This window comes from Choloepus didactylus, chromosome 10, assembly GCF_015220235.1.
Source record: "Choloepus didactylus isolate mChoDid1 chromosome 10, mChoDid1.pri, whole genome shotgun sequence".
Lineage (NCBI taxonomy): Eukaryota > Metazoa > Chordata > Mammalia > Pilosa > Megalonychidae > Choloepus > Choloepus didactylus.
Genome location: NC_051316.1, coordinates 31,117,402 through 31,138,743, shown reverse-complemented (window position 1 = coordinate 31,138,743; position 21,342 = coordinate 31,117,402). Strand labels below are relative to the sequence as shown.

Genomic DNA, 21,342 nt, shown 5'->3' with positions numbered 1-21,342 from the left:
CTTTGTTTTGTTTATCATGTATCCCAAGGACCTAAACAGTGCCTAGGTCATAATAGGCAATAATAGATATCTGTAAATGTTAAAAATTTTTTTATTACTGCTTATGCAATCACCTCATTTGTCTTTATATTTTTCAGCTCTAATCCTAGGGTCTGGCACATTAGAAATATTAAGTGTTTACTACTTTAATGCTGTCCTTCATAAAGTACAGCCAAAAATTCAGGAAAGGAAGAAAGGAAAAGAAAGGACTCTCGTTAGGAAAAAAAATTTAAAAAAATCAAGAAAGTAGAAGGCAAACTTCCAATGACTGCCACCTGGTGGTGAAACAGTGGTACAGCCAGGATCCCTGGGCAAGGGAAAAAAAGGGGGGCAGGGGGCGGGATTTAATTGTGTGGATAAAATAAAGTAATATTGTTAAAGCCACACCTTAAAATGGCAATTATAAAGGAATTGCCACGTGGGTATTACTTTTTTGGGGAGCATGTAAGCTCCTTGAGGACACTTGCTCAATAGGTATTCTAAGGTGACAAATATTCAAATACTCATTTGGACGAAAAGGGCTGCTTTCTAAGGAAACCCAAGTTTCCCAAGGCTCACTATTGAGGAAGGAAATAAAAAATAAAATACTAACAATAATAATCTTCACAATAAAGTTAGGAGGTGGGTTTATTGTTTTCCCTAATCTTTTCTCCCTAATTGCATACTAAACAGGGAGACAAATCGTATCCCCGTCAAACGCTGCCTACCCACTTGAGCTGCGTTTGACAAAAAGGGCTCCTGGGAGGGGGCCCCTCGTGGGCGAGTGGCCCAGGGTCATGTGGGGTCCCTGATGGGTCCCCAGTGCCTCTGTCCCCACAGAGCCACAGCCACTGCTGTCCCGGGCAGCGCAGCGGCTGCTCGTCCCGCCCCCACCCTGACGTAGATGGGGATCCGCCCCCCGCATGGACGCGAAGCGTGTGTCTGCCAGGACTGGGGCGAGAACACGTGGACTTAAAGGGTAGTCGTGGCAAACACAGCATGTTCCTGTGTAATCGTGTAAAGCAGCACCCACGATCGCCAGAGGCAGATCAGGTGAGTTGGCGGACTTTGCCTGAGGAATCGAGTGAGATAAAAGAAAGTGCGAGTAATGTGACCTCAGTTCTGTAAACAATTACCATGAACCTTAGATGTGTAATGTGTATGTATGTCAGTGTGTGATTACCTAACCCAGAGAAAAAATGCATTTAATTATACAGTTACCTGCCTAAGGGGTTTATAAGGCAGGGCCGAGGAGGGGTGGGAGAGGCAAAAAAGGAAAAGCAAATGAAATTACACAGAACAATGCACGTATGATAAGATCATATTTCTGCACTATAGTAAACTGCATTAAATTGTGGTTTCTGAAGTCAGACTACTTATTAGCCCCGTTACCTTGCGCAAGGTGCTTTACCTCTCTGTGCCTCAATTTCCTCATCTGTAAAATGGAAGTTATGCTTGTATCCATGTCAGAGAGTTGTTTAGTGCATCAAGTGGGATAATGCACTAAAATTCTTAGGACCATGCTTGGCACACAGTAAGTATTTTTTAAATGTTAGCTGGTCTACGTAGCCATTACTAGCAGCCAGAATCATCAGGTTGGGACACCCTAGTGGTTGCATTTAGCTACAGGATACATCTGCTCCGGAGTCGGTGCTTCGCCACAGCAGGCGTCTGTCCGACCCGGAACCGTGCCGGATGCCTGCTGTAAAATTTCCGCTGCCCAGATTCCATTTATAGAAACCGTGCACACCCGCCGCCCCTTCTGTTAACACACTTTTCTTCAAGCAGATCATAATATAATTCACTAGTTTTTTGTTTTGTCTTTTGATTTTTGTTTCCTTTTTTTTCTTTCTTAACAGCTTTATTGGGGTATAATTTACACGTGGCAAAATTCACTCCCGTTAAGCACACGATGCAGTGATTTTTAGTGAATTTACAGCATTGTCCACCCATCGCCGCAATCTAATTTTAGAACCTGGCGCAAAGAAACCTGGCGCCTGTTTGCATCGCTCCCCTCCCCCCTTCTCACCTGCAGCCCTAGCAACCGCTAATCCTTTCCTCGCTGGCTATCCAGTTAAGACGCCCCAGCCTGGCTATTTATTCCTTTCAGGGTTTACACCAAGCTAGTTAAATTGAATCTGGAGATCTCTCCAACTTGAAATATAATAGTGATTTTAAGCAATCACCTAGGATGTGTGTGTTAGGTGGAATTATGTAACCCGCCCCCTCCCCCCACACACCTGTTCTCAATCTGCATTCCTGTGGGTGTGGACCCATTGTAAATAGGACCTCTTAAAGATGTTATTTTTAAAGTGTGGCGCAATGGAATGAGGATGGGGGGGAGTGGGTCTTACTCCAGATTACTGGAGGTTTTATCAAGAGCCAGAAGCCAGAAGTCAGAGGAACCCAGAAAAGATAAAATATCTCTCTGTGATGGGAAGCCGAGATGCAAACTAACACAGCACGTTATGCAGCGCAGAAAAAAGGCAAGCCTTCTAGCCTCCAAAATTGTGAGACGATAGATTCCTGCAATTTAAAGCAATCTATTGTGTGGAATTTCTGATAGCAGCTCAGGCAAACTAAGACAATTTGAAACTAAGGCAATGTACAGATAGCTGCCTTCATTTCTTTCTTTCTTTCTTTCTTTCTGCTGATTTTTAAATGTTTTTATTTAATTGCAAAAGTAATAAATGCTTGTTGTAAGATACATAAAAGCTCAGAGGCGTGTGGAAGAGAATATAAATTATCCATAATCCTATATTCAGATAGAACTGCTGTTGACATTTTTAAGTGAATCACGTATGATTTTGTTGTAAAATTAGATCATTTTATCAATACCACTTTAGAATATATTTTTGTTTACTTAGTATAAACATAAATTTTAAATTTGTCTGTCAGTGAACATTTCTGTACAATTTCATAATTTTCCCAAATATGTACAATTATGAGTTCATCATTGGATAGTTAGGTTGTTTTCTGTTTTTTTTGTTTTTGCTACTCTATATAACACTTTATTGAGCATCCTTGGAGACTCTGTACAATGTAAGCATTAACTCCTCATTCCCTACCCCCATCCAAGCCCCGGTAAACCTGTATTGTAAATTCTAACTCCATGAGTTGCTTATTCTAATTAGTTCATATCAGTGATATCATATAATATTTGCCGCTTTGGGCCTGGTTTATTTCACTCAAGATAATGTCTTCAGGGTTCATCCATGTTGTCACATGTATCAGAACTTAATCCCTTTTTAATGCTGAATAATATTCTATTGTATGTATATGTCACCTTTTGTTTATCTATTCATTGGTTGGTGAACACTTGGGTTGATTCCGTCTTTTGGCAGTTGTGGCTGCCACGTCTTGAGAACATCTGTAAAGATTTTGTGATCTTTTTTAATCACAGAGGATTAAATAAAATTCCACCTGTAAAATGTCCAGTAATATATCTGGCAAATAATAAATTACTTCAAAATGTCAGTTATTATTAGCTTTTTCTCTTGAATTAAAAAAAATGCTTTTTCTGGATAAGGTGGTAGGTGAGTTTTCCTTTAGATGAACTGAAAGTTGATCAATATATTAAGACAAAAAAATGAAAAAGCTTATATTAGGATTCTTTGAACTTGTGTTACATGCCTGACCACAATGTCATTTAAGAATGTGAATTATTTCAGAAAAAAATGTCTTGTTGAAATGTGATTTCAACTTGATGGAAAAGAAAGATTAGAATGTTGTAATTTTCAAAAAGTCCCACTCATGAAGTTCATGAAGTTCTGCCCTTGGCATATTTTTAAAATAATTGTATTATTAATTATAGTCCACAGTTTACATTATGGTTCACTGTTTGTGTTGTAGAATTCAATGTTGGTTTTTAAATTTTTTATTCTGGTAACATATATGCAATGTAAAATTTTCCATTTTAACCACTTTCATATATACAGTTCAGTGGTGTTAATTCCATTCACAATGTTCTACCACCTTCCAATACAAATTTTTCCTTCACCCCAAACAGAAACTACCGATTAAACACTAACTTCTCATTCCCTTTGGCATTTTATCTGACTTTTTAATCTTTTATCTTGTCTTTCCTTATTATTATTATTTTTTTTTTAGGAATTAATTGTAAAATTTCCAGTACAACATACCTCATTGGAGGCAACACTCCAGTTAAATACAGAATGGAAACAAGGATTCCTGGATGTTCGGTAGGTATTTAAAATTCTTACTGTTCTACAAAGGAAATGTTACTCTGAAAAACTATAAAAACTCAAACTGTCGAATACCCAGTGGAATACAGGGGTATCATAGGGAAACCCAAAACCTTGCTTCAGTGACTTATTATCTTTTTTTTAAATTAGAAAAGATGTAGGTTTACAGAAAAATCATGCAGAAAGTACAGTGTTCCCACATACCACCCTCTCACACATATAGTTTTCCAGATTATTAACACTTTGCATTAGTGTGGTAAGTTGGTTACAATTGATGAAACAATTTTATTATGATTATACTGTTAACTATAGTGCATAGTATACATTAGGGTTCACTTTGTTGTACAGTTTTATGGTTATTAGAAATTTTTATTCTGGTAACATATATGCAACCTAAAATTTCCTCTTTTAATTACATTCAAATATATAATTCAGTGCTGTTAATTACAATCACAATATTGTGCTACTATCACCGCAATCCATTACAAAAGTTTTTTCCATCACCCCAAACTGAAACTGTTTACCAATAAAAAAATATTAACTCCCCATTACCTAATACTACACCAGCCCCTGGTGACCTGTATTCTAATTTCTGATTCTATGTGTTCATAACAGCGAGATCATAACAATATTCGTCCTTTTGTGTCTGGCTTTACTTTACTCAGCATGATGTCTTCTTGGTTCATCCATGGTGTTGCATGTATCAGAACGTCATTCCTTTTAATGGCTGTATAATATTCCATTGTATGGATATACCACATTTTGTTTATTCCTCTCTTGATGGACACTTGTGTTGTGTCCATCTTTTAGCAATTGTGATTCTATGCTGCTATGAACATCAGTGTATAAATATCCCTTGGAGTCCGTGCTTTCAATTCTTTTGGGCATTTACCTAGAAGTGAGTGGGATTGCTGGGTCATAAGGTAACTCTATACTTAACTTACTGAGGAACCACCAAGCTATCTTCCACAGAGGCTGCACCGTTTTACATTCTCGCTAACAATGAACAAGTGCTCCTGTTTTTCCACATCCTCTCTAGCATGTTGTTTTCCATTTTTAATAGTAGCCAATTTAGTGGGTGTGAAATGGTATCTCACTATAGTTTTGATTTGCATTTCCCTAATGGCTGTTGATGTTGAGCATCTTTTCATGTGCTTCTTGGTCATGTGCTTTTGCCCATTTTTAAACTGGGTTGTCTTTTTGTTCTTGAGTTATAAGAGTTATTTATATATTTTGGATATTAAACCTTTATCAAATCTGTGGTTTCCAAATATTTTCTTCCATTTAGTAGGTTGTCTCTTTACTTTCATGATAAAGTCCTTTGATGAAAAAAGTTTTTTATTTAGATGAAGTCTCATTTTTCTGTGTTTTCTTTTGTTGCTCATACATTTGGTATAAAGTCTACGAAACCATTTACTAATACAAGGTCCTGAAGATGCTCCCCTAGGTTTTCTTCTAGGAATTTTATAGTCTTGATTCTTATATTTAGATATTTAATCCATTTCAAGTTAATTTATATGCTGTGATGTAGGGGTCTACCTTGTTTATTTTGCATATAGACATACAGTTTTCCCAGCACTATTTGTTGCAGAGACTATTCTCTTCCCATCAAGTGGACTTGACACCCTTGTGAAAAATCAGTTGGTATAGATGTGAGGGTTTATTTCTAAGCTCTCAATTCAATTCCATATATGTCTGTCCTTGTGCCTATACCATGCTGTTTTGATTACTGTAACTTTGTAATAGGTTTTAAAATTGGGACGTGTGAGTCTTTCAACTTCATTCTTCTTTTCCAAGATGATTTTGGCTATTTGGAACCCATTACCCTTCCATATAAAGTTTTTTAATTCATATTAAAAATTTATTCCTGTGTTCCATGAGCAATTAAGTTGTTAGTGTAAGGAGAGAGAGGGAGGGGAGAAGAGAGGGGGTAGTAAGGAGGGAGGGAAAGAGAATGAGCATGATGAACAATTAATACTGAACAGGCATTGAGTTATTAAATTTTTCAGCAGCAGAGATTTTACATTGTAAATTCAGACACAAGCAAGCAAGACAAGGTGGTGGCACAAAAAAATGAAAATCATAAAAGTCTGGCCCAGCATTTCTTCCTTCTCTGACACCGTGTATGAAATTCTAGTGCAATCAAACACTTTGCATATTGGTTAAATATTGCCAGGACTTTTTTTTCCCATGAAGGGAATTTTTTATGTTTGTACAGTTAATCATAGTCATCATCCACCACAAGATTTACTGAGTTATACATTCCCGTGTTTTAACCTCAAGCTTTCCTTCTGTTGACATATATCACCCTAAACTTCTCCTATCAACCACATACATGCAGTTCAGCACTGCTAATTATACTCACAATAATGTGCCACCATCACCTCTACTCATTTTCTCTCATTTACAATGCTACCTAGTTACAAACTCTGCACATCTTAAGCAACCGTTGCCCATTCTCTCGCCTCATTCTATAACCTATGTTATAGATTCTATGTCATGAGTTTACATAGTATAATTAGTTCATATTAGTGAGATACTTGTCCTTTTGTGTCTGGCTTATTTCACTCAATATAATGCCGTCAAGGTTCATCCATGTTGTCACATGCTTCAGGAGTTCATCCCTTTTCACTGCTGAATAATATTCGATCATATGTATATACCACATTTTGTTTATACATTCATCAGTAGATGGGCACTTGGGTTGCTTCCATCTTTTGGCAGTCGTGAATAATGTCACTATGAACATCAGTGTGAAAATGTCTGTTTGCCTCCCTGCTTTCAGTTCTTCTGGGTATATAGCTGGTAGTGGGATTGCCAGATTGTAGGGCAACTCTATACTTAGCTTCCTGAGGAACCACCAAACCACCTTCCAGAGCAGCTGTACCATTTTACATTCCCACCAGCAGTGATTAAGCATTCCTATTTCTCCACATCCTCTCCAACACTTGTAGCTTCTTGTTTAATAGCGGCCATTCTAATAGGTGTGAAAAGATATCTCATGGTGGTTTTGATTTGCATTTCCCTAACAGCTAGTGAAGCTAAGCATCTTTTCATGTGCTTTTTAGCTATTTTTATTTCCTCATTGGAAAAATGTCTATTCATATCTTTTGTCCGTTTTTTAATTGGGTTGTTTGTCTTTTTACTGCTGAGTTGTAGGATTTCTTTGTATATTCTGCATATTAAACCCTTATAAGATATGTGGTTTCCAACTATTTTCTCCCACTGAGTCAGCTGCCTTTTTACCTTTTTGACGAAGTCCTCTGAAGCACAGAAATATTCAATGTTGAAGAGGTCTCCTTTATCTATTTTTTTTTTTCGTTGCTTGTACTTTAGGTGTAAGGTCTGGGAAACTACTGCCTATCTCTAGATCTTGAAGATGTTTCCCTATATTTTCTTCTAGTAGCTTTACCTTCCATATAAATTTGATAATTGGATTTTCCATTTCTGCAAAGAAAGCTGTTGAAATTTTGATTGTGACTGCATTGAATCTGTATCATTTTGGGAAGAATTGACAGCAATATTCAGTCTTCTAATTCATGAACACAGAAAGTCCTTCCATTTATTTAGGTCTTTGATTTCCTTTAGTAATGCTTTGTAGTTTTCTGTGTACAAGTCCTTTACATCCTTGGTTAGATTTATTCCTAGGTATTTGATTCTTTTAGTTGCTATCGTAAACAGAATTTTTTTTTCTCATTTTCGCTTCAGATTTTATAACCTAACTCTATTAGGTTATAAAAACATTACTGATTTGGGGGTGTTGATCTTGTACCCCAGAGCTTTGCTGAATTCACTTATTAGCTTTAATAGCTTTGTTGTAGATTTTTAGGATTTTCTATTTGTAGGATCATGTCTCTGCAATTAGGGAAAGTTTCACTTCTTCCTTTCCAATTTGGCAGCCTTTTATTTTTTTCCTCTTGCCTAATTGTTCCAGCTAGAACTTCCAGTACAGAGTTGAATAACAGTGGTGATAGTGGGCATCCTTGTCTTGATCATGAAGGGAAAGCTCTCAGTCTTTCGCCATTGAGTGTGATGCCAGCAGTGGGTTTTTCACATTTCCCTTCATCACATTAAGGAAGTTTCTTTCTATTCCTAGTTTTCTAAGTGTTTTTTATCAAGAAGGGGTGCTAGATTTTGTTAAATGCCTTTTCTGCATCAATTGAGATGGTATGTGCTTTTTATCCTTTGTTTTGTTAATGTGGTGTATTATATTAATTTATTTTCTTATGTTGAACTATCCTTGCATATCTGGGATAAATTCCACTTAATTATGGCACATACTTCTTTTAATGTGTGGTTGGATTGGTGTACTAGTTTTTTTCTTGAGGGTTTTTGCATTCTATTATCATAAGGGATATTGGTCTGTAATTTTATTTTCTAGTGTTATCTTTATCTGGCTTTGGTATGAGGGTGATGTTATCCTTGTCAAATGAATTAGGGAGTGTTCCCTCCTCCAATTGTTTAGAAGAATTTGAATGGGATTGGTGTTAATTCTTCTTGGAATGTTTGGTAAAATTCACCTGTGAAGCCATTTGGCCTTGACTATCCTTTATTGAGAGGTTTTTGCTTACTGATTCAATCATTTTGCTAGTTAAGATCCTTATTTCTTCTTAAGTCAGTGGAGGTAGTTTGTATGTTTCTAATAATTTATCCATTTTATCTAGATGTTCTAATTTGTTGGCATACAGTTGTTCGTGTATCCTCTTATAATCCTTTTTATTTCTGTGAGGCCAGTAGTAATGTCCCAAGTTTCACTTCTAGTTTTGGATATTTGCATCCTTTCTCTTTTCTTCTCTGTCAATCTAGCTAAAGATTTGTCAATTTTGTTGCTTTAAAAAAAAAATTGGTTTTGTTGATCCTATTCTTTTTAATTTTTCTTATTTATCTTCACTCCAGTCTTTGTTATTTCCTTCCTTCTGCTACTTTTGGGTTTAGTTAGTTTGCTCTTCTTTTTCTAGATCCTCCAGGTGTTAGGTTGTCTCATATTTGAGATCTTTCTTTTTTAACAAAAGAAATTAGAGCTATAAATTTTACTCTCAGCACTGCCTTTGTTGCATCCCATAAGTTTTGGTATGTCATGTTTTCACTTTCATTTGTCTGAAAATACTTCCTAATTTCCCTTGTGATTTCTTATTTGAACCACTGGTTGTTTAAAAAGTGTGTTGTATTTAATTTTATTCTTATTATTTTTGCGTGTGTGGTAATGAAAATGTTTAATTTTGGTGATGAACGTACAACTATATAATGGTACTGTGAACAATGAAATGTATGCTTCGTATGACTGCATGGTATGTAATATATCTCAATAAAAAGGAATTTTTAAAAAAGTGTGTTGTTTAATTTACACATATTTGTGAGTTTTCCAGTTTCCTATCTATTATTGATTTATACCTTCATTCCATAGTGGCCAGAGAAGATGCTTTGTGTGATTTCAATAATTTTGAATGTATTATGACTTATTTTATGACCCAACATATGGTCTGTCCTGGAGAATGTTCCATGTGCATTGGAGGAGAAGCGTATTGTGCTGCTATTGGGTGCAATGTTCTGTATGTGTTTCTTAGGTCTAGTTGGTCTAGTTGGTGCTTAACATTTTGTCGCAGCAAAATGAAGTTCTTCCCAGGGTGGGTGAGCATGAGTGCTATGTTGTTTCCTGATAGTGGGCGTAGGTTTTAAAGAGCCATTCACCACCTGTGGCCTGCCTTCTTTTTGCTGCTCTTGGAATAGGACTGACTAGGATTCAAGGGAATCTGCCCTGGTCTAAATAACTCAAATTTTTGACTCCAACCTGAGACTTTGATTTCTTTGGCCTTCCAACTTAATGACCTAATAAACCTCTTAGGAAAAAAGATTAGTCAGCAGGATGCTCTAGAAAAGAAGATTTTGTTCCTTCAATGTAGGAGTTTAGATGTGGAAGGGGACTCTGAGGGCCAGTTATTGTCTTTTCTGCCCCAAAACTATCATTGCACCCCAAAGACTGCACCAATGGGACCATTTGCTTTGGTGAAACATTCCAGTGGATGACCATTACAGCTTTCTCTTGAACTGTATTCTTGGACATTCCAAGCTCTGATGGACAAAGCTCATTACTTAGAAGAAATATGGCATTACTTATAAGAATCAAGTCACAAACTGCACAACCATCTCCCCCATGTTATCTCATGGAATTTAGAGCTGAAAAGATCTTGAAGACATTAAAGTCCATGTCATCTTACAAATTAGGGTTTTTACAAAACCTTTTTTTTTTTTTTTTTTTTTTTTTACAGAAAACTCCCCTTATTTTACAAAAGAGGTTTTAAGTGATGTGTCTAAACAATGCATCTTTTGGGAAATGAATCTGAGATTCAACCTTGGAATTTTGACTCTGTTCTGCGCTCCACATTGCTACTATCGACTTGGTTTAGTTAGGCAAAGATGTATTCCAAAGATAAATGCTTTTGTTTTTATGGTTCTTTGTTACTCTATTTGCTCTAGGATTTGAGGGTCTGTTAGACTATTATATTTTCATCAGTCTCATGATTTCCACCCCCCCTTTCCCCACAGCTGCCAGAATTGTATGCATTTCTTGAGAATTTTAATAAGAAGAACAAGAAATCTAATATCAGAAAAACTCACGATATTTCACTTAGTGATGTGAAGAGAATACTTAGTCAAAACCTGGATGCCATGTCATTCATAAGTGAGACTGGCGTGAGAAGAGAAGATTCCCAACCTGTTTTTATGTGCACAGTGGTTAAAAAAGAGGAGGGGAAGAAGCCAAAGTCAATGACTGAGCTCCTACACTGCAGTTTATTGACCAGCTCACTCATTCCAGCAGAGAGACTCCTCAGATCCCAAGAGAAGCTCTCTCAAAGAGGGATCCCTCCTCCCAAATACAATTTTCCTTACGATATTCTCGTCGGTCAACACCCTGTTTCTTCATCACTGACTGCTTTAGGGAGGAAAATGCAGGCCAGCAAAACAATCTGCAGGCTAGTCATTACCAAGGCCTTCCCAGAAAAGTTTGTCTGTGAGGTTAAAGTTCCAAAATACTTCTTAATTAATCCAGGTAATCTAAACGGAGGAGGCCATGTTGGGGAACATTAGTGGACATCTGATTGCAAAATTGACCTAGATTTTTTTTAACAGAAAGTATCAAATATTGACCCCTGGAAATCTTGCAGTTCTGGGGTGGATGGCTGCTACTCTTGCTGCCAACAGGGAGAACGGAGAGTCCAAAATTCAGGGCCAGATCTCACATTCATTCCTGAAATGGTACAATGTCGAGACATGTCACTTAAACCCTCCTTTATAAACTGAGCCAGTTAGACTTGGGTGCTAAAGCACCCATAATTGTTAGCCAAGCATTTATCAAATAATGACTTGATCTTTTTTTAACTCTCTTGACTTTACCACAATTGAGGGTTTACTTTTAGAGATTTTTCATGATTCTTTTACCCTTTCCTTATTGCTCCATCTATGATGGGGCTTCCAGTAGAGGCCACAAGGAACTGAAGGAAGTTCTCTCCTTGTTTTTGATTCTTTAATAGGCATTTACCCAAGTAAGGCCAAAGGCGATACAGAGAAGTGTAAAATATATAAAAGCTATGATCTCTGGCTATGATGCTGAGTTTTGATGAGAAGGGAGTGTCTTGTTCCTCAGTGTCTCCATTTTCCTTACGTAACTTGAGGATGGTAATACTTTGTCATACTGTGTAGTTATAAAAATCAGACTAAATCAATGAGGATAAAATATTTGAGCTTCTCTGCAGTAGGTTCTTGACTCAAGACCATTTGCACAGCAAATACTCTGCTACTACCATTTTTTAAAAATTAAAAGTAATGGGAGACAAAGAAGGAGCAATTCTGAGCCAATACAATTCAAGGAACAGGAGGAGTCTTTGCTGTAACTCCCTACCTTGGCATCTTTTGATAGAGTCAAATGCAGGTTTCCAATTCCTTTGAGAGAGTCAGACTCTATGTGTTTGGGAGCCCAGGCAGAGGCAGAAAATAGGAGGGTTGTAGGAACGGCCTAGCTAATCCACAAAAACTCTGGGACCAGAGAGGATAAAGCATGGAAAATATTGAGAGTTGATGATAAGAATGGGCAGAAGGCTTATCAAAGAATCTCTGAAGCTTTGGCTATCTGATTGGGTTTTGAACATTATGGCTTTGCTACCCAAAAGGGACAAATTGTCCTTTCATCCTAATGCATGGATTGCCCGCCATCTACCTAACTTCTGGAGGTCTCTGATTTGGCCTCCCAGGTTCTGTTTTAGAGCTTCTTCTCTACCTCCATGACCTCAGTTCCTAAGATCCTGGAGAAGGAATTTCTGCGATATTTCCTGTCTATTCAACAAGCATGCATGAAGCCAAGCAGGCATCCACATCGGGCATATCCAGTAATTCCTTAGGTTTAATTGGTATTGCAGCAACTCATCCTCTGTTGCCCTCCCATTTCTCAGTATCACTGTCATTTGATCAGCTAGCCAGTCCCTAAAGGATGCTCAGTCCCCAAGAACTTTAGGACTCTTGGAATGCCAGAGAATACTGTAGGGACATATCCTTCCCAGCACCAAGCACTGAGGGAGGAAAAGAAAGTGGGCATTGCCATTTTACTCTTCTCCCATCATCGAAGTTCCTCTTGCTCAGGCTAAATCTGGAGGGACCAGGTAGGTTAGGAATGTGTTGGACAAAAAAGATGGGAAAACCAAATAGAGGTTATTTTTCTTATATAGTAAACCTGGAGGTGGGTAGACAAGGGCTGGAGCAATGCTAAATGAAGTCACCAAGGACACAGGCACTGCCATCCCAGAGCAGACTAGTATCTGGGTTTACTGCTGAACACCATGGCCAGCTGCAGTGTAGTCTCTGTTCCACTGGGGAAGTATGAACTCAAGGAGCAGTCCCTGGCACCAGCCTCCCATGTCAGGCATGTAGAGACTTCTTAATCAGGCAGACCCAGGGAAACCAGTAGAGGGATGTGGGCTTGGTTTGGACAGGGACATTATCTACTCAATCCCTGGGCCTTTAACTGTAGAAGGTCTGCTCAAATATTACCCCACTGGGAAGATGGTAGAGTCACCCATGAGCAATAGACCAGCCCCTGTCTCAAGCTTAAGACTTCTCTCCTGCTTGTCTGCTCTAACCATTATTCTCCCTAGAGTCCTTGCACTCATATGTTTGGTGCTTTGGCCCCTGGTTTTACACTCAAGACCCTGCCTTAGGCCACCACCTTCTCCTCCATCTCCTCTTCCTCCTCCTCCTTTTTAAGGTTTATAATTTATTTAGTTATGGAAGGAATTTAAAGGAAATGGTTGCTGAGTAGTATATCTTGACTTGATTTTCCCTGGTTCATTGGATCCTTGAGGGAAGTGCAATTCCTTGAGAGGAGTATGTTTCAAGCTGGTTGGTTCTGAAAGAGTAGGAAAGCATCCAAATTCTAGCTGAGCTACTGCCCTTTTATACTCAGGGTTTCATCAGCATCTGGGAAGAACTTACACTAAAAATCTGTGTACTTCTGTTGGTGTTCCTCCTTGTTTGAACCACTCATTAGGGTCTTTTTCTCCTCCCCGTTGACCTCTGTGCTCTGCTGGTCTCTGCATTTGTACATTCTGTTAGTGTCCAAGCACCCAAAGAGACACTCCCTCCACCAGCCTTGGCCATTCAGAGTCCACTCAAGCACAGTTAGCCAGAATCACCCAATTTCCTGTTCAAGGAAAGGCTTTAGATGAGATGAACACAATGGAGAAACAACTTCCCACCAGAAGGGAGAAGGAAACTAAAGTTCATTGAAGTTTTATTCTGTCCATGCAGCATCACTCAGTCACTGAAAGATTTTCTGAAAATGTGATTCTTTTCAGAAAAGCAATTCATGGATCTAAAGGATCTGGAATGGAGATATTATAAGGGCATTGTGAAGTGGAGCCACAAGACTTCAGATCCAATCATAACATTAAAATACAACAGTGAGAAGAGATTTGTAGAAAGCCAGGAGATGCCTGATGTAATATTACCCCCTCTAGTTGATAGGTCTTTGGTCATTTCTTCTCAGAGTGATTATCAAAAAAATTAAATTGTTCTCATTAAATGGAATATGTAGTTCATTAAAACATCTTGGACATAGATTTTTATTTTTGAGAGCATTGGATTTATACCTAAAAAGTAAAGAAGCAGAGACACCCAATAGAACACAAGAACTGAATCTATACTATATGTGCGTAACGTCTAAAATTGAACCAGTGACGTGGAGTAAAAGATCCAAGGTGATATGCTAATAAATGACCTGATTTGGACTATGAAACCCAACAGGGCCAGGGCTGAGACAAATATAAGTCATGTGAAAAGAAAGGGTGCATATGAAGGAAAACTCCCAAGCAAGAATAGCTTTCAAAATTTTTAAACACATGAAGAAGTCTATTATAAAAATAGTAAATTCAACAAATGGAAAAATTAATACCTGAGGATATTGAGATCAGTCTGAGACTTTTAAAATAACGTGTTAATATGTTGTGCTCAAAAACATAAGGCAGAGAATAACATCCGTGAGACAATAACAGAAACATTTGGAAAAGAACACGCTGGAAATCTTGGAAGTGAAAAAATACAGTTAATGAAAATAGCAACAAAATAACCCTCAACAAATTGTCTCTCTCTATAGTATACTAGATAAAGCTGAAGAGAAGATTAATGAGTTGGAAGATTGCACTGAGAGAGAAGCTTCAAGATTATAACACAGAAAGAGGAGGGAATTATGAAAGAGAAGTTAAGAGTAATGGAGGGTAGAATAAGTTCAGAAATACAACCAATGGGAGTTGCAGAAAAAAATAGGGAGAATGGGGAAAAGAGGTCATGTTTGAAAATAAAATGTTGATAATAGTCCAGAAATGAAGAAATGTGTGAAACCTTGGATTGAAAAATCTCACTGAGTGATTAGCAAGAAATTAAAAATAAATATATACCTAGAAATACTGTATCAAGACTGCAGAGAATTAGGAAAGGAAAATATAGTCTACAAAGGAGAGAAGATGGATTCCATACCTAGAAATAACAATCAAATTGGTAGCAGAACTTCATAAACAATGGATTTCAGAAGGCGATGGTGTCACATATGGAAAATGCTGAGGGAAAACTGTCATTCTGGAGTTCTGTAACCAGCCAGGCTCTCTTTGAAGAATAGGGGTAAAATAAATATATTTAAAAACATGCAAGAGTCAATGAATATTTACTATCCATATCCTTTACTGAAAAAATTACTTAGGAAAGTATGTATTTAGCAAGAACCCAGAGGGAATGCAAGAAATACTGCTGAACAATGAAATTATTAATAATACATGGGTAGATATTAAAATAGATTTATGAATTCTATTTCTTTTAGAAAATTTGCCTCTATAAAAGTGAAATTATTCTATAGTTTCCATTTCTTGCACTATCTTTATCAGATTTTGGTATTAAAAGTTATGCTGGTTTCAACATACTAGGTATCTTCAGCAAGAGATACTGTCTGGAAGTGGGCACAAGGGAGGTTTTTGGGGGTTCTCATAATGTTCTTTTTTTTTTTTTTTTTTTAATCTGCATGAACAGATGTGTTCTGTATGTGAACATTCTTCAAGCTATACACTTACAGCTAAACTTTTCTTTGTATGTGTTATATTTCAGTTAAAAGTTTTTAGAAGTTATACTTCATAAAATGAATTGGCAAGCTGTTTATCTTTTTTGAGGTCTCATATATTTAAATAACATTAGAAATAGTTATTCTTTAAAGTTTAGCTTTTTTTGATTATGAAAATTTCTAAACATGTATATAAACAAATAGAATTGTATACTGAGCCTGCATATACCCATCACCCAGATTCAACAGGTTTATGATTTTGCCTCACTTATTTCTTCTATTGCTTTTGTTGGCACAACTACTGCAGCTGCTGAAATATTTTAAAGCAAAACTTAAGCCTCATGTCTAAGATGGCACCTTTACATGCTTGGGTGTACAACTCAGAAAAATAAGGACATTTTCTTTCATACCACAGTGCCATTATTATACCAAGAAAAATTAGCAATAATTCCTCAGTGTCATCTATTTATCTATATTGAAAGTCCCTTATTTTCTCAAAACTGTCTTTTTACACTTGGTTTGTTCAAACAAGGATATAAGCAAGGTCTAAAGATAGCATTTGGTTGTTAGGTCTTTTAGTGTTCTTTTCCTTTAAGGATAATGCTTTGAATGTCTTTTTAAAGTTTTTACTTACCCCAAGATCATTAGGTTATTTCTGTATGTTATCTTTTCAAAGATTTATTGTTTTGCATTTCATATTTAGGTCTATAATCTACCTGGATAGGGTTTTGTAGATAGTGGAGGAAAGAGATCAGGGTTCATAATTTCCTCTTTTGGCACTCTCTCACAGGTAGGCAGGTAGGTAGATGGATGGATGGATGGATGGCCAAATGAATGGATACAATCTTTTTCAAGACTCTTCTTTATTGACCTATTTGATATGCTTGAGCCAATGTCATGCTGTCTTAAATAGTGTAGCTTTGTATTTTCTCTTGAGGTCAGATAGAGTAAGTCCTCCAAATCTGTTCTTTTTTCAAAATTGTTTTGTCTCTTCTAGGACCTTTCATTTCCATACAAATTTTAGAATCAGCTTCTCAATTTCTTCAATAAACTGCTGGACTGCATTTAATACCTAAGTCAATTGACATTTTCACAACTTTTGTCTTCCAATTAATAAATGTATATTCCTCCTTTAATTTTTTTTAAATTTACTGATTTGTTTTATAGTTTTTGTGTGTAAATGTCTTGCACAACTGTTAGATTTATTCCTAAGCTTTTAATATTTTTGGTCTATTATAAATGGTATTTTTCTTTTCAATATTTTTTCTAATGTTTGTTGTTGGTATATGGATATATAATTGATTTTGTATTCACGTTATAGCCAGTGCCTTTGCTAGATTCACTTACTAATTCTAATAATTCATTTGTAGATTCTTTTGGATTTTCTACTTCATCATGTTGACTCAAATAGTGACACTTTTATTTCTTTCCTTCCAGTCCGACCAGGACCTGCAGTACTAGATTGAGTAGGACATCCTTGTATCATTCTCAAACTCGGAGGAAAAGCTTTTCGTACTTCATCATCGCTTAAATATTTTCTGTAGGATTTTTTTGTATATATCCTTTATCATCTTACATTAAGGAAGTTCCTTTCAATTCCTAGTTCATTAAACATTTTTTTAAATCATGGTAGGTGCTGAAAATTTTTAAACGGTTTTTCTGCACCAATCAAAATTATATTACCACTTGGTTTTAATATATTACCCTGTTAATGTTTCTCTAGATTCTATTTGCTTCTCTTTTATTTAGAAGTTTGTGTCTATATTCCAAGAGTGATTGACCATAATTTTCTTTTCTTGTATGCCCTTGTCATGCTTTGGTCTCAAAGTTATGGTGGCCTTGTAAAACAAATTGAAAATCTTCTCTTTTTTCTATTTTCAGGAAGAATTTGTATAAGATTGATGTTGTTCTTTCCAAAATTTTGGTAAAATTCATTGGTGAAACTTTCTGACAATGGAGATGAACTTGTAAGAAGGTTTTAATTACCAATTCAATTTATTTAAAAGATATAGGACTATTCAGTGTATATTCATAAAGCATATGAGTTTTATGTTTCTTCTTATGTTCATTTGGTAATTTGTGCTTTTCTAGGAATTGTTCCTAGAAAATTTCATCTAAATTTCTAAATTTGTTGTTTCAAGCTTGTTAATAATATCTTCTTATTAACCTTTTAATATCTGTAGAATTTGTGATGATGTCCCCTTTTCATTCCTGATATTAGTTATTATAGTTACTTATTATATTAGTTATTAGTAGGATTATCATTCTTGCTTAATCACTTTTGCTAAGAGTTAATCAGTTGTATTACCTGTATATTTTTTAAATATTTTTTTCCTTTTTTTTTTTTTATTAGAGAAGTTGTAGGTTTATAGAAAAATCATGTGGGAAGTAGAGTTTCCATATACCACCTTATTATTAACACCTTGCATTAATATGGTACATTTGTTACAATTGAGGAAAGAACATTCTTATAATTATGCTATTAGCCATAGTCTATTATTTACAATAGGGTTCACTGTGTTGTACAGTCCTATGTTTGTTTGTTTTTTAAATCTTTATTCTAGTAATATTTTTCTTTAATAAGTGTCTGTACTGAATTATAATAATATGCAGTCCAAAAAGTACACAAATAACAAGCATACAGCTCAATGAATTTTCACAGAATGAAAGCACCTATATAATTGTTATCCAACTCAAGAAATAGAACATTCACCAAATTCAAAAAGCCCCCCTTTATAACCATTCCCATTCATTATCCTCCCTCCTCCCCAAAGGTAACTACTATCCTGACATCTAGTAACACAGGTTAGTTTTGCCTTGTTTTTGAACTTCATATATATGGAATGAAAAGTATGTAGTCTTTTGTGTCCAGCAGGTTTCACTCAAGTTATATTTGTGAGATTCATCCACGTTGTTGCCCGTGATAGTAGTTTGGTTATTTTCATAGCTGTGAACAGGAACTTGTTATGAATATACCTCCATTTATTTATCCATTCTTCTGTTGATAAACATTTGATTTTTTTCTGGCTCTGGTATGATGCTACTATGAAATTTCTTGTACTTGTTTCTTTTTTTTAATGTAATTTTTTTTATTAGACAGGGTTGTAGGTTTACAGAAACATCATACAGAAAATGCAGAGTTCCCAAATTCCCGCTTTTTATTAACACCTTATTATTAACACCTTGCATTAGTGTGGTACATTTGTTACAGTTGATGAAAGAATATTGTTGTAATTGTACTATTAATTATAGTCCTTGGTTTACATTAGGATTTACTGTTTGTGTTGTATGGTCCTATGGTTTTTGTAACATTTTTATTCTAGTAACATATTTACAACCTACATTCAAATATCTAATTCAGTGCTGTTAATATTACATTCACGTTGTTTCTGGTGAATGCATGTATGCCTTTCAGTTCAGTATGGAATTTCTGAGTCACAGGATTAGCATAAATTGAGCTTTAATTGAGACAGACAAGCCGTTTTCCAAAGTGGTTATACCCATTTACATGTCCATCAGCATTACATGAGAGTTCCAGTTACTCCACATCCTCACCAACACTTGATTTTGATATTTTTTTATTCATTTATTTTTTTTTTAATTTTAGTCATTCTGGTGGGTATCATCATTTACTATTAAAGCATGTGTCTCGTTTTGTACCACTGGAGATAACAGTCTCATGGTTGCCACGCTGTGGAAAGTGAACCACGCGAAAAAGAGAACTTTTAATATTTTGAGTAACTCAATAGTAAGCTTCAGCAAACATAGAATAAAGGAGTCTTAGTGAATTCACTTAATGAATATGAAAATATCTGAATTCACTTGCATGATTCCATCTTCCATTCCATAGTATACATACATACACATACATAGTGTACATAAATACATACATACAAACATATATATAACCATTTTTACTACATAAACACAAACTTGGAGTGTGACTCCAGTTGTCCTTTGTCCTCTTCAAATCACCAAATATGTAGCAGAGGGAAAATTGTTGTGACAAAAACCTTTCCTCATTTATAGTCAAAAACATTTGGAAATTTCAGAGCTTTTCCAAGTGACATTTCAGATATTTTTGAAAGTCAGGACAAACTCTATAGTAAGAAATTGGCAGTGTGCTTATGGTCTTAATGTGAGACTAAAATTAAACTGGCTTCTGGATGGTGGTGTTGAAGAATCTTGTTTAAACTAGAGAAAAGGCCTAAATCATTCTTGAAGGGGGAGGATAAATAGGTGAATGGGAGAGCAGATAAATGGCTGATGCTCCAATTTATATATTTCAGGGATTTAACGTTCTTGGAATGCAAAAAAAAAAAAAAAAAAAAAAAAGGAAGTGGACCTGAAGGGGCAGAGAAAACCAGTACACCCCTCAAATCAGCTCATTTTTCATGAGGCTAACATACACCCAAACCCAGAAGAAAATTAGAGGACACTCTCACAACATGAATATATTTGCAAAAAATTGGAATTGAAATATTAAGAATCTGAATCCAGCAATGAACAAAAACTATAATAAATCCAACATTGTAGGAATTTAGCAAAATTTGTTAATACTGCTAGCCTTGCAGTTAGACAATCTGTGTTTAAATCCTGACTCTTTGACTCTAGGCAAGTCACTTAACTTCTCTATGTCTCGGTATCGTCGTCTCTGTGAAGCAGGTGATAATTCTGAGAATTAAATGATTTAGCACACGTAAGGTACTTAGAAGAGTACCTGGCACATACTAAACACTTAAGAAATGTGAAATAGCTTTGCCCTTAGTGTATATTATTATCTCCATTCTATTAATACTAGTTGTATCAATGGCAGTGCTGATAGATTCAGGGGTTTCCCCTTGGTTTTGGTTTTATAATATTTGGGGCCAAATTTCAGGATGACATATACAACTGTGAAGACTAGCTTTGCCTCTTTGAGGGTTACAACTATCCCTGGATTTATTTTAACCAATATTTTCCCAATTTCCTAACCTATTCTTTTTTCCTGTTCTGTATTGTGTGATTTAGGATTGTGTTTGGTTGTCTGGATGCTAGGACCTAAAACACATAAATGTTTGCTTATTGCAGCCAAGAGGTATGCAGAGGTTGGCAGAACTGGGAGCTGTAGTAGCTCCTTGATGTCATCGGTATCTCAGGCTCCTATCTTTATCTCATTCTTTATTTGTGGTTTTCATTCTCATGTTTTCAAGATGGCTGATATAACCACAACCATTGCATCAACATTCCAGGCAGGAAGATTGGAGAAAAAGGAAAAGCCATTTTCTGAGGAGTTTCATTTTTCGTTCTGGAAGGGAAGCTCTTCCATCAGAATTCTGGAAATACATAATTAACCAGAACCATGCAATGTGACCACCCCTAGCTGCAAAGGACTCTGGGTATTAAACGTTTTGTTTTGTTTTGTTTTTTTAATTGGGTACATTGCAACCCCAAACAAAATTGTAGTTCTGTTAGGAAGAAATGGAGATGAATGGTTACTGGGCGGATATCTAGCAGCAGAGACCACACAGGGGTACTTTTTAGGTTTTT

The 21,342-nt window shown here is 36.1% G+C and overlaps 2 protein-coding genes across 4 annotated transcripts in view; both read left to right on the top strand.

The window, feature by feature from the left end:
- The first annotated feature begins 1,025 nt into the window (after positions 1 to 1,025).
- C10H9orf153 (chromosome 10 C9orf153 homolog) lies at positions 1,026 to 17,728 on the top strand. 3 transcript variants are annotated; one of them, XM_037797951.1, is made up of 4 exons: positions 2,459 to 2,504; positions 4,129 to 4,220; positions 10,767 to 11,271; positions 17,251 to 17,728. In XM_037797951.1, the coding sequence occupies exons 1-4, from the start codon at positions 2,465 to 2,467 to the stop codon at positions 17,277 to 17,279; spliced, it is 666 nt and encodes a 221-aa protein (XP_037653879.1). In that variant the 5' UTR covers positions 2,459 to 2,464; the 3' UTR covers positions 17,280 to 17,728. The 3 variants fall into 3 exon arrangements, 2 of the variants coding, with proteins under 2 accessions (XP_037653879.1, XP_037653878.1); XR_005210704.1 differs by lacking the exons at positions 2,459 to 2,504; positions 10,767 to 11,271 and adding an exon at positions 1,026 to 1,071; XM_037797950.1 differs by lacking the exon at positions 17,251 to 17,728 and having other exon boundaries at positions 10,767 to 11,558.
- Positions 17,729 to 20,203: 2,475 nt separating this feature from the next.
- Positions 20,204 to 21,342, top strand: part of GOLM1 (golgi membrane protein 1) — a 182,373-nt gene continuing 181,234 nt past the window's right edge. Inside the window, exon 1 of the mRNA XM_037797948.1 lies at positions 20,204 to 21,191. The gene's annotated coding sequence lies outside the window, so the exon portion shown is untranslated. The remainder of the gene's footprint in view (positions 21,192 to 21,342) is intronic.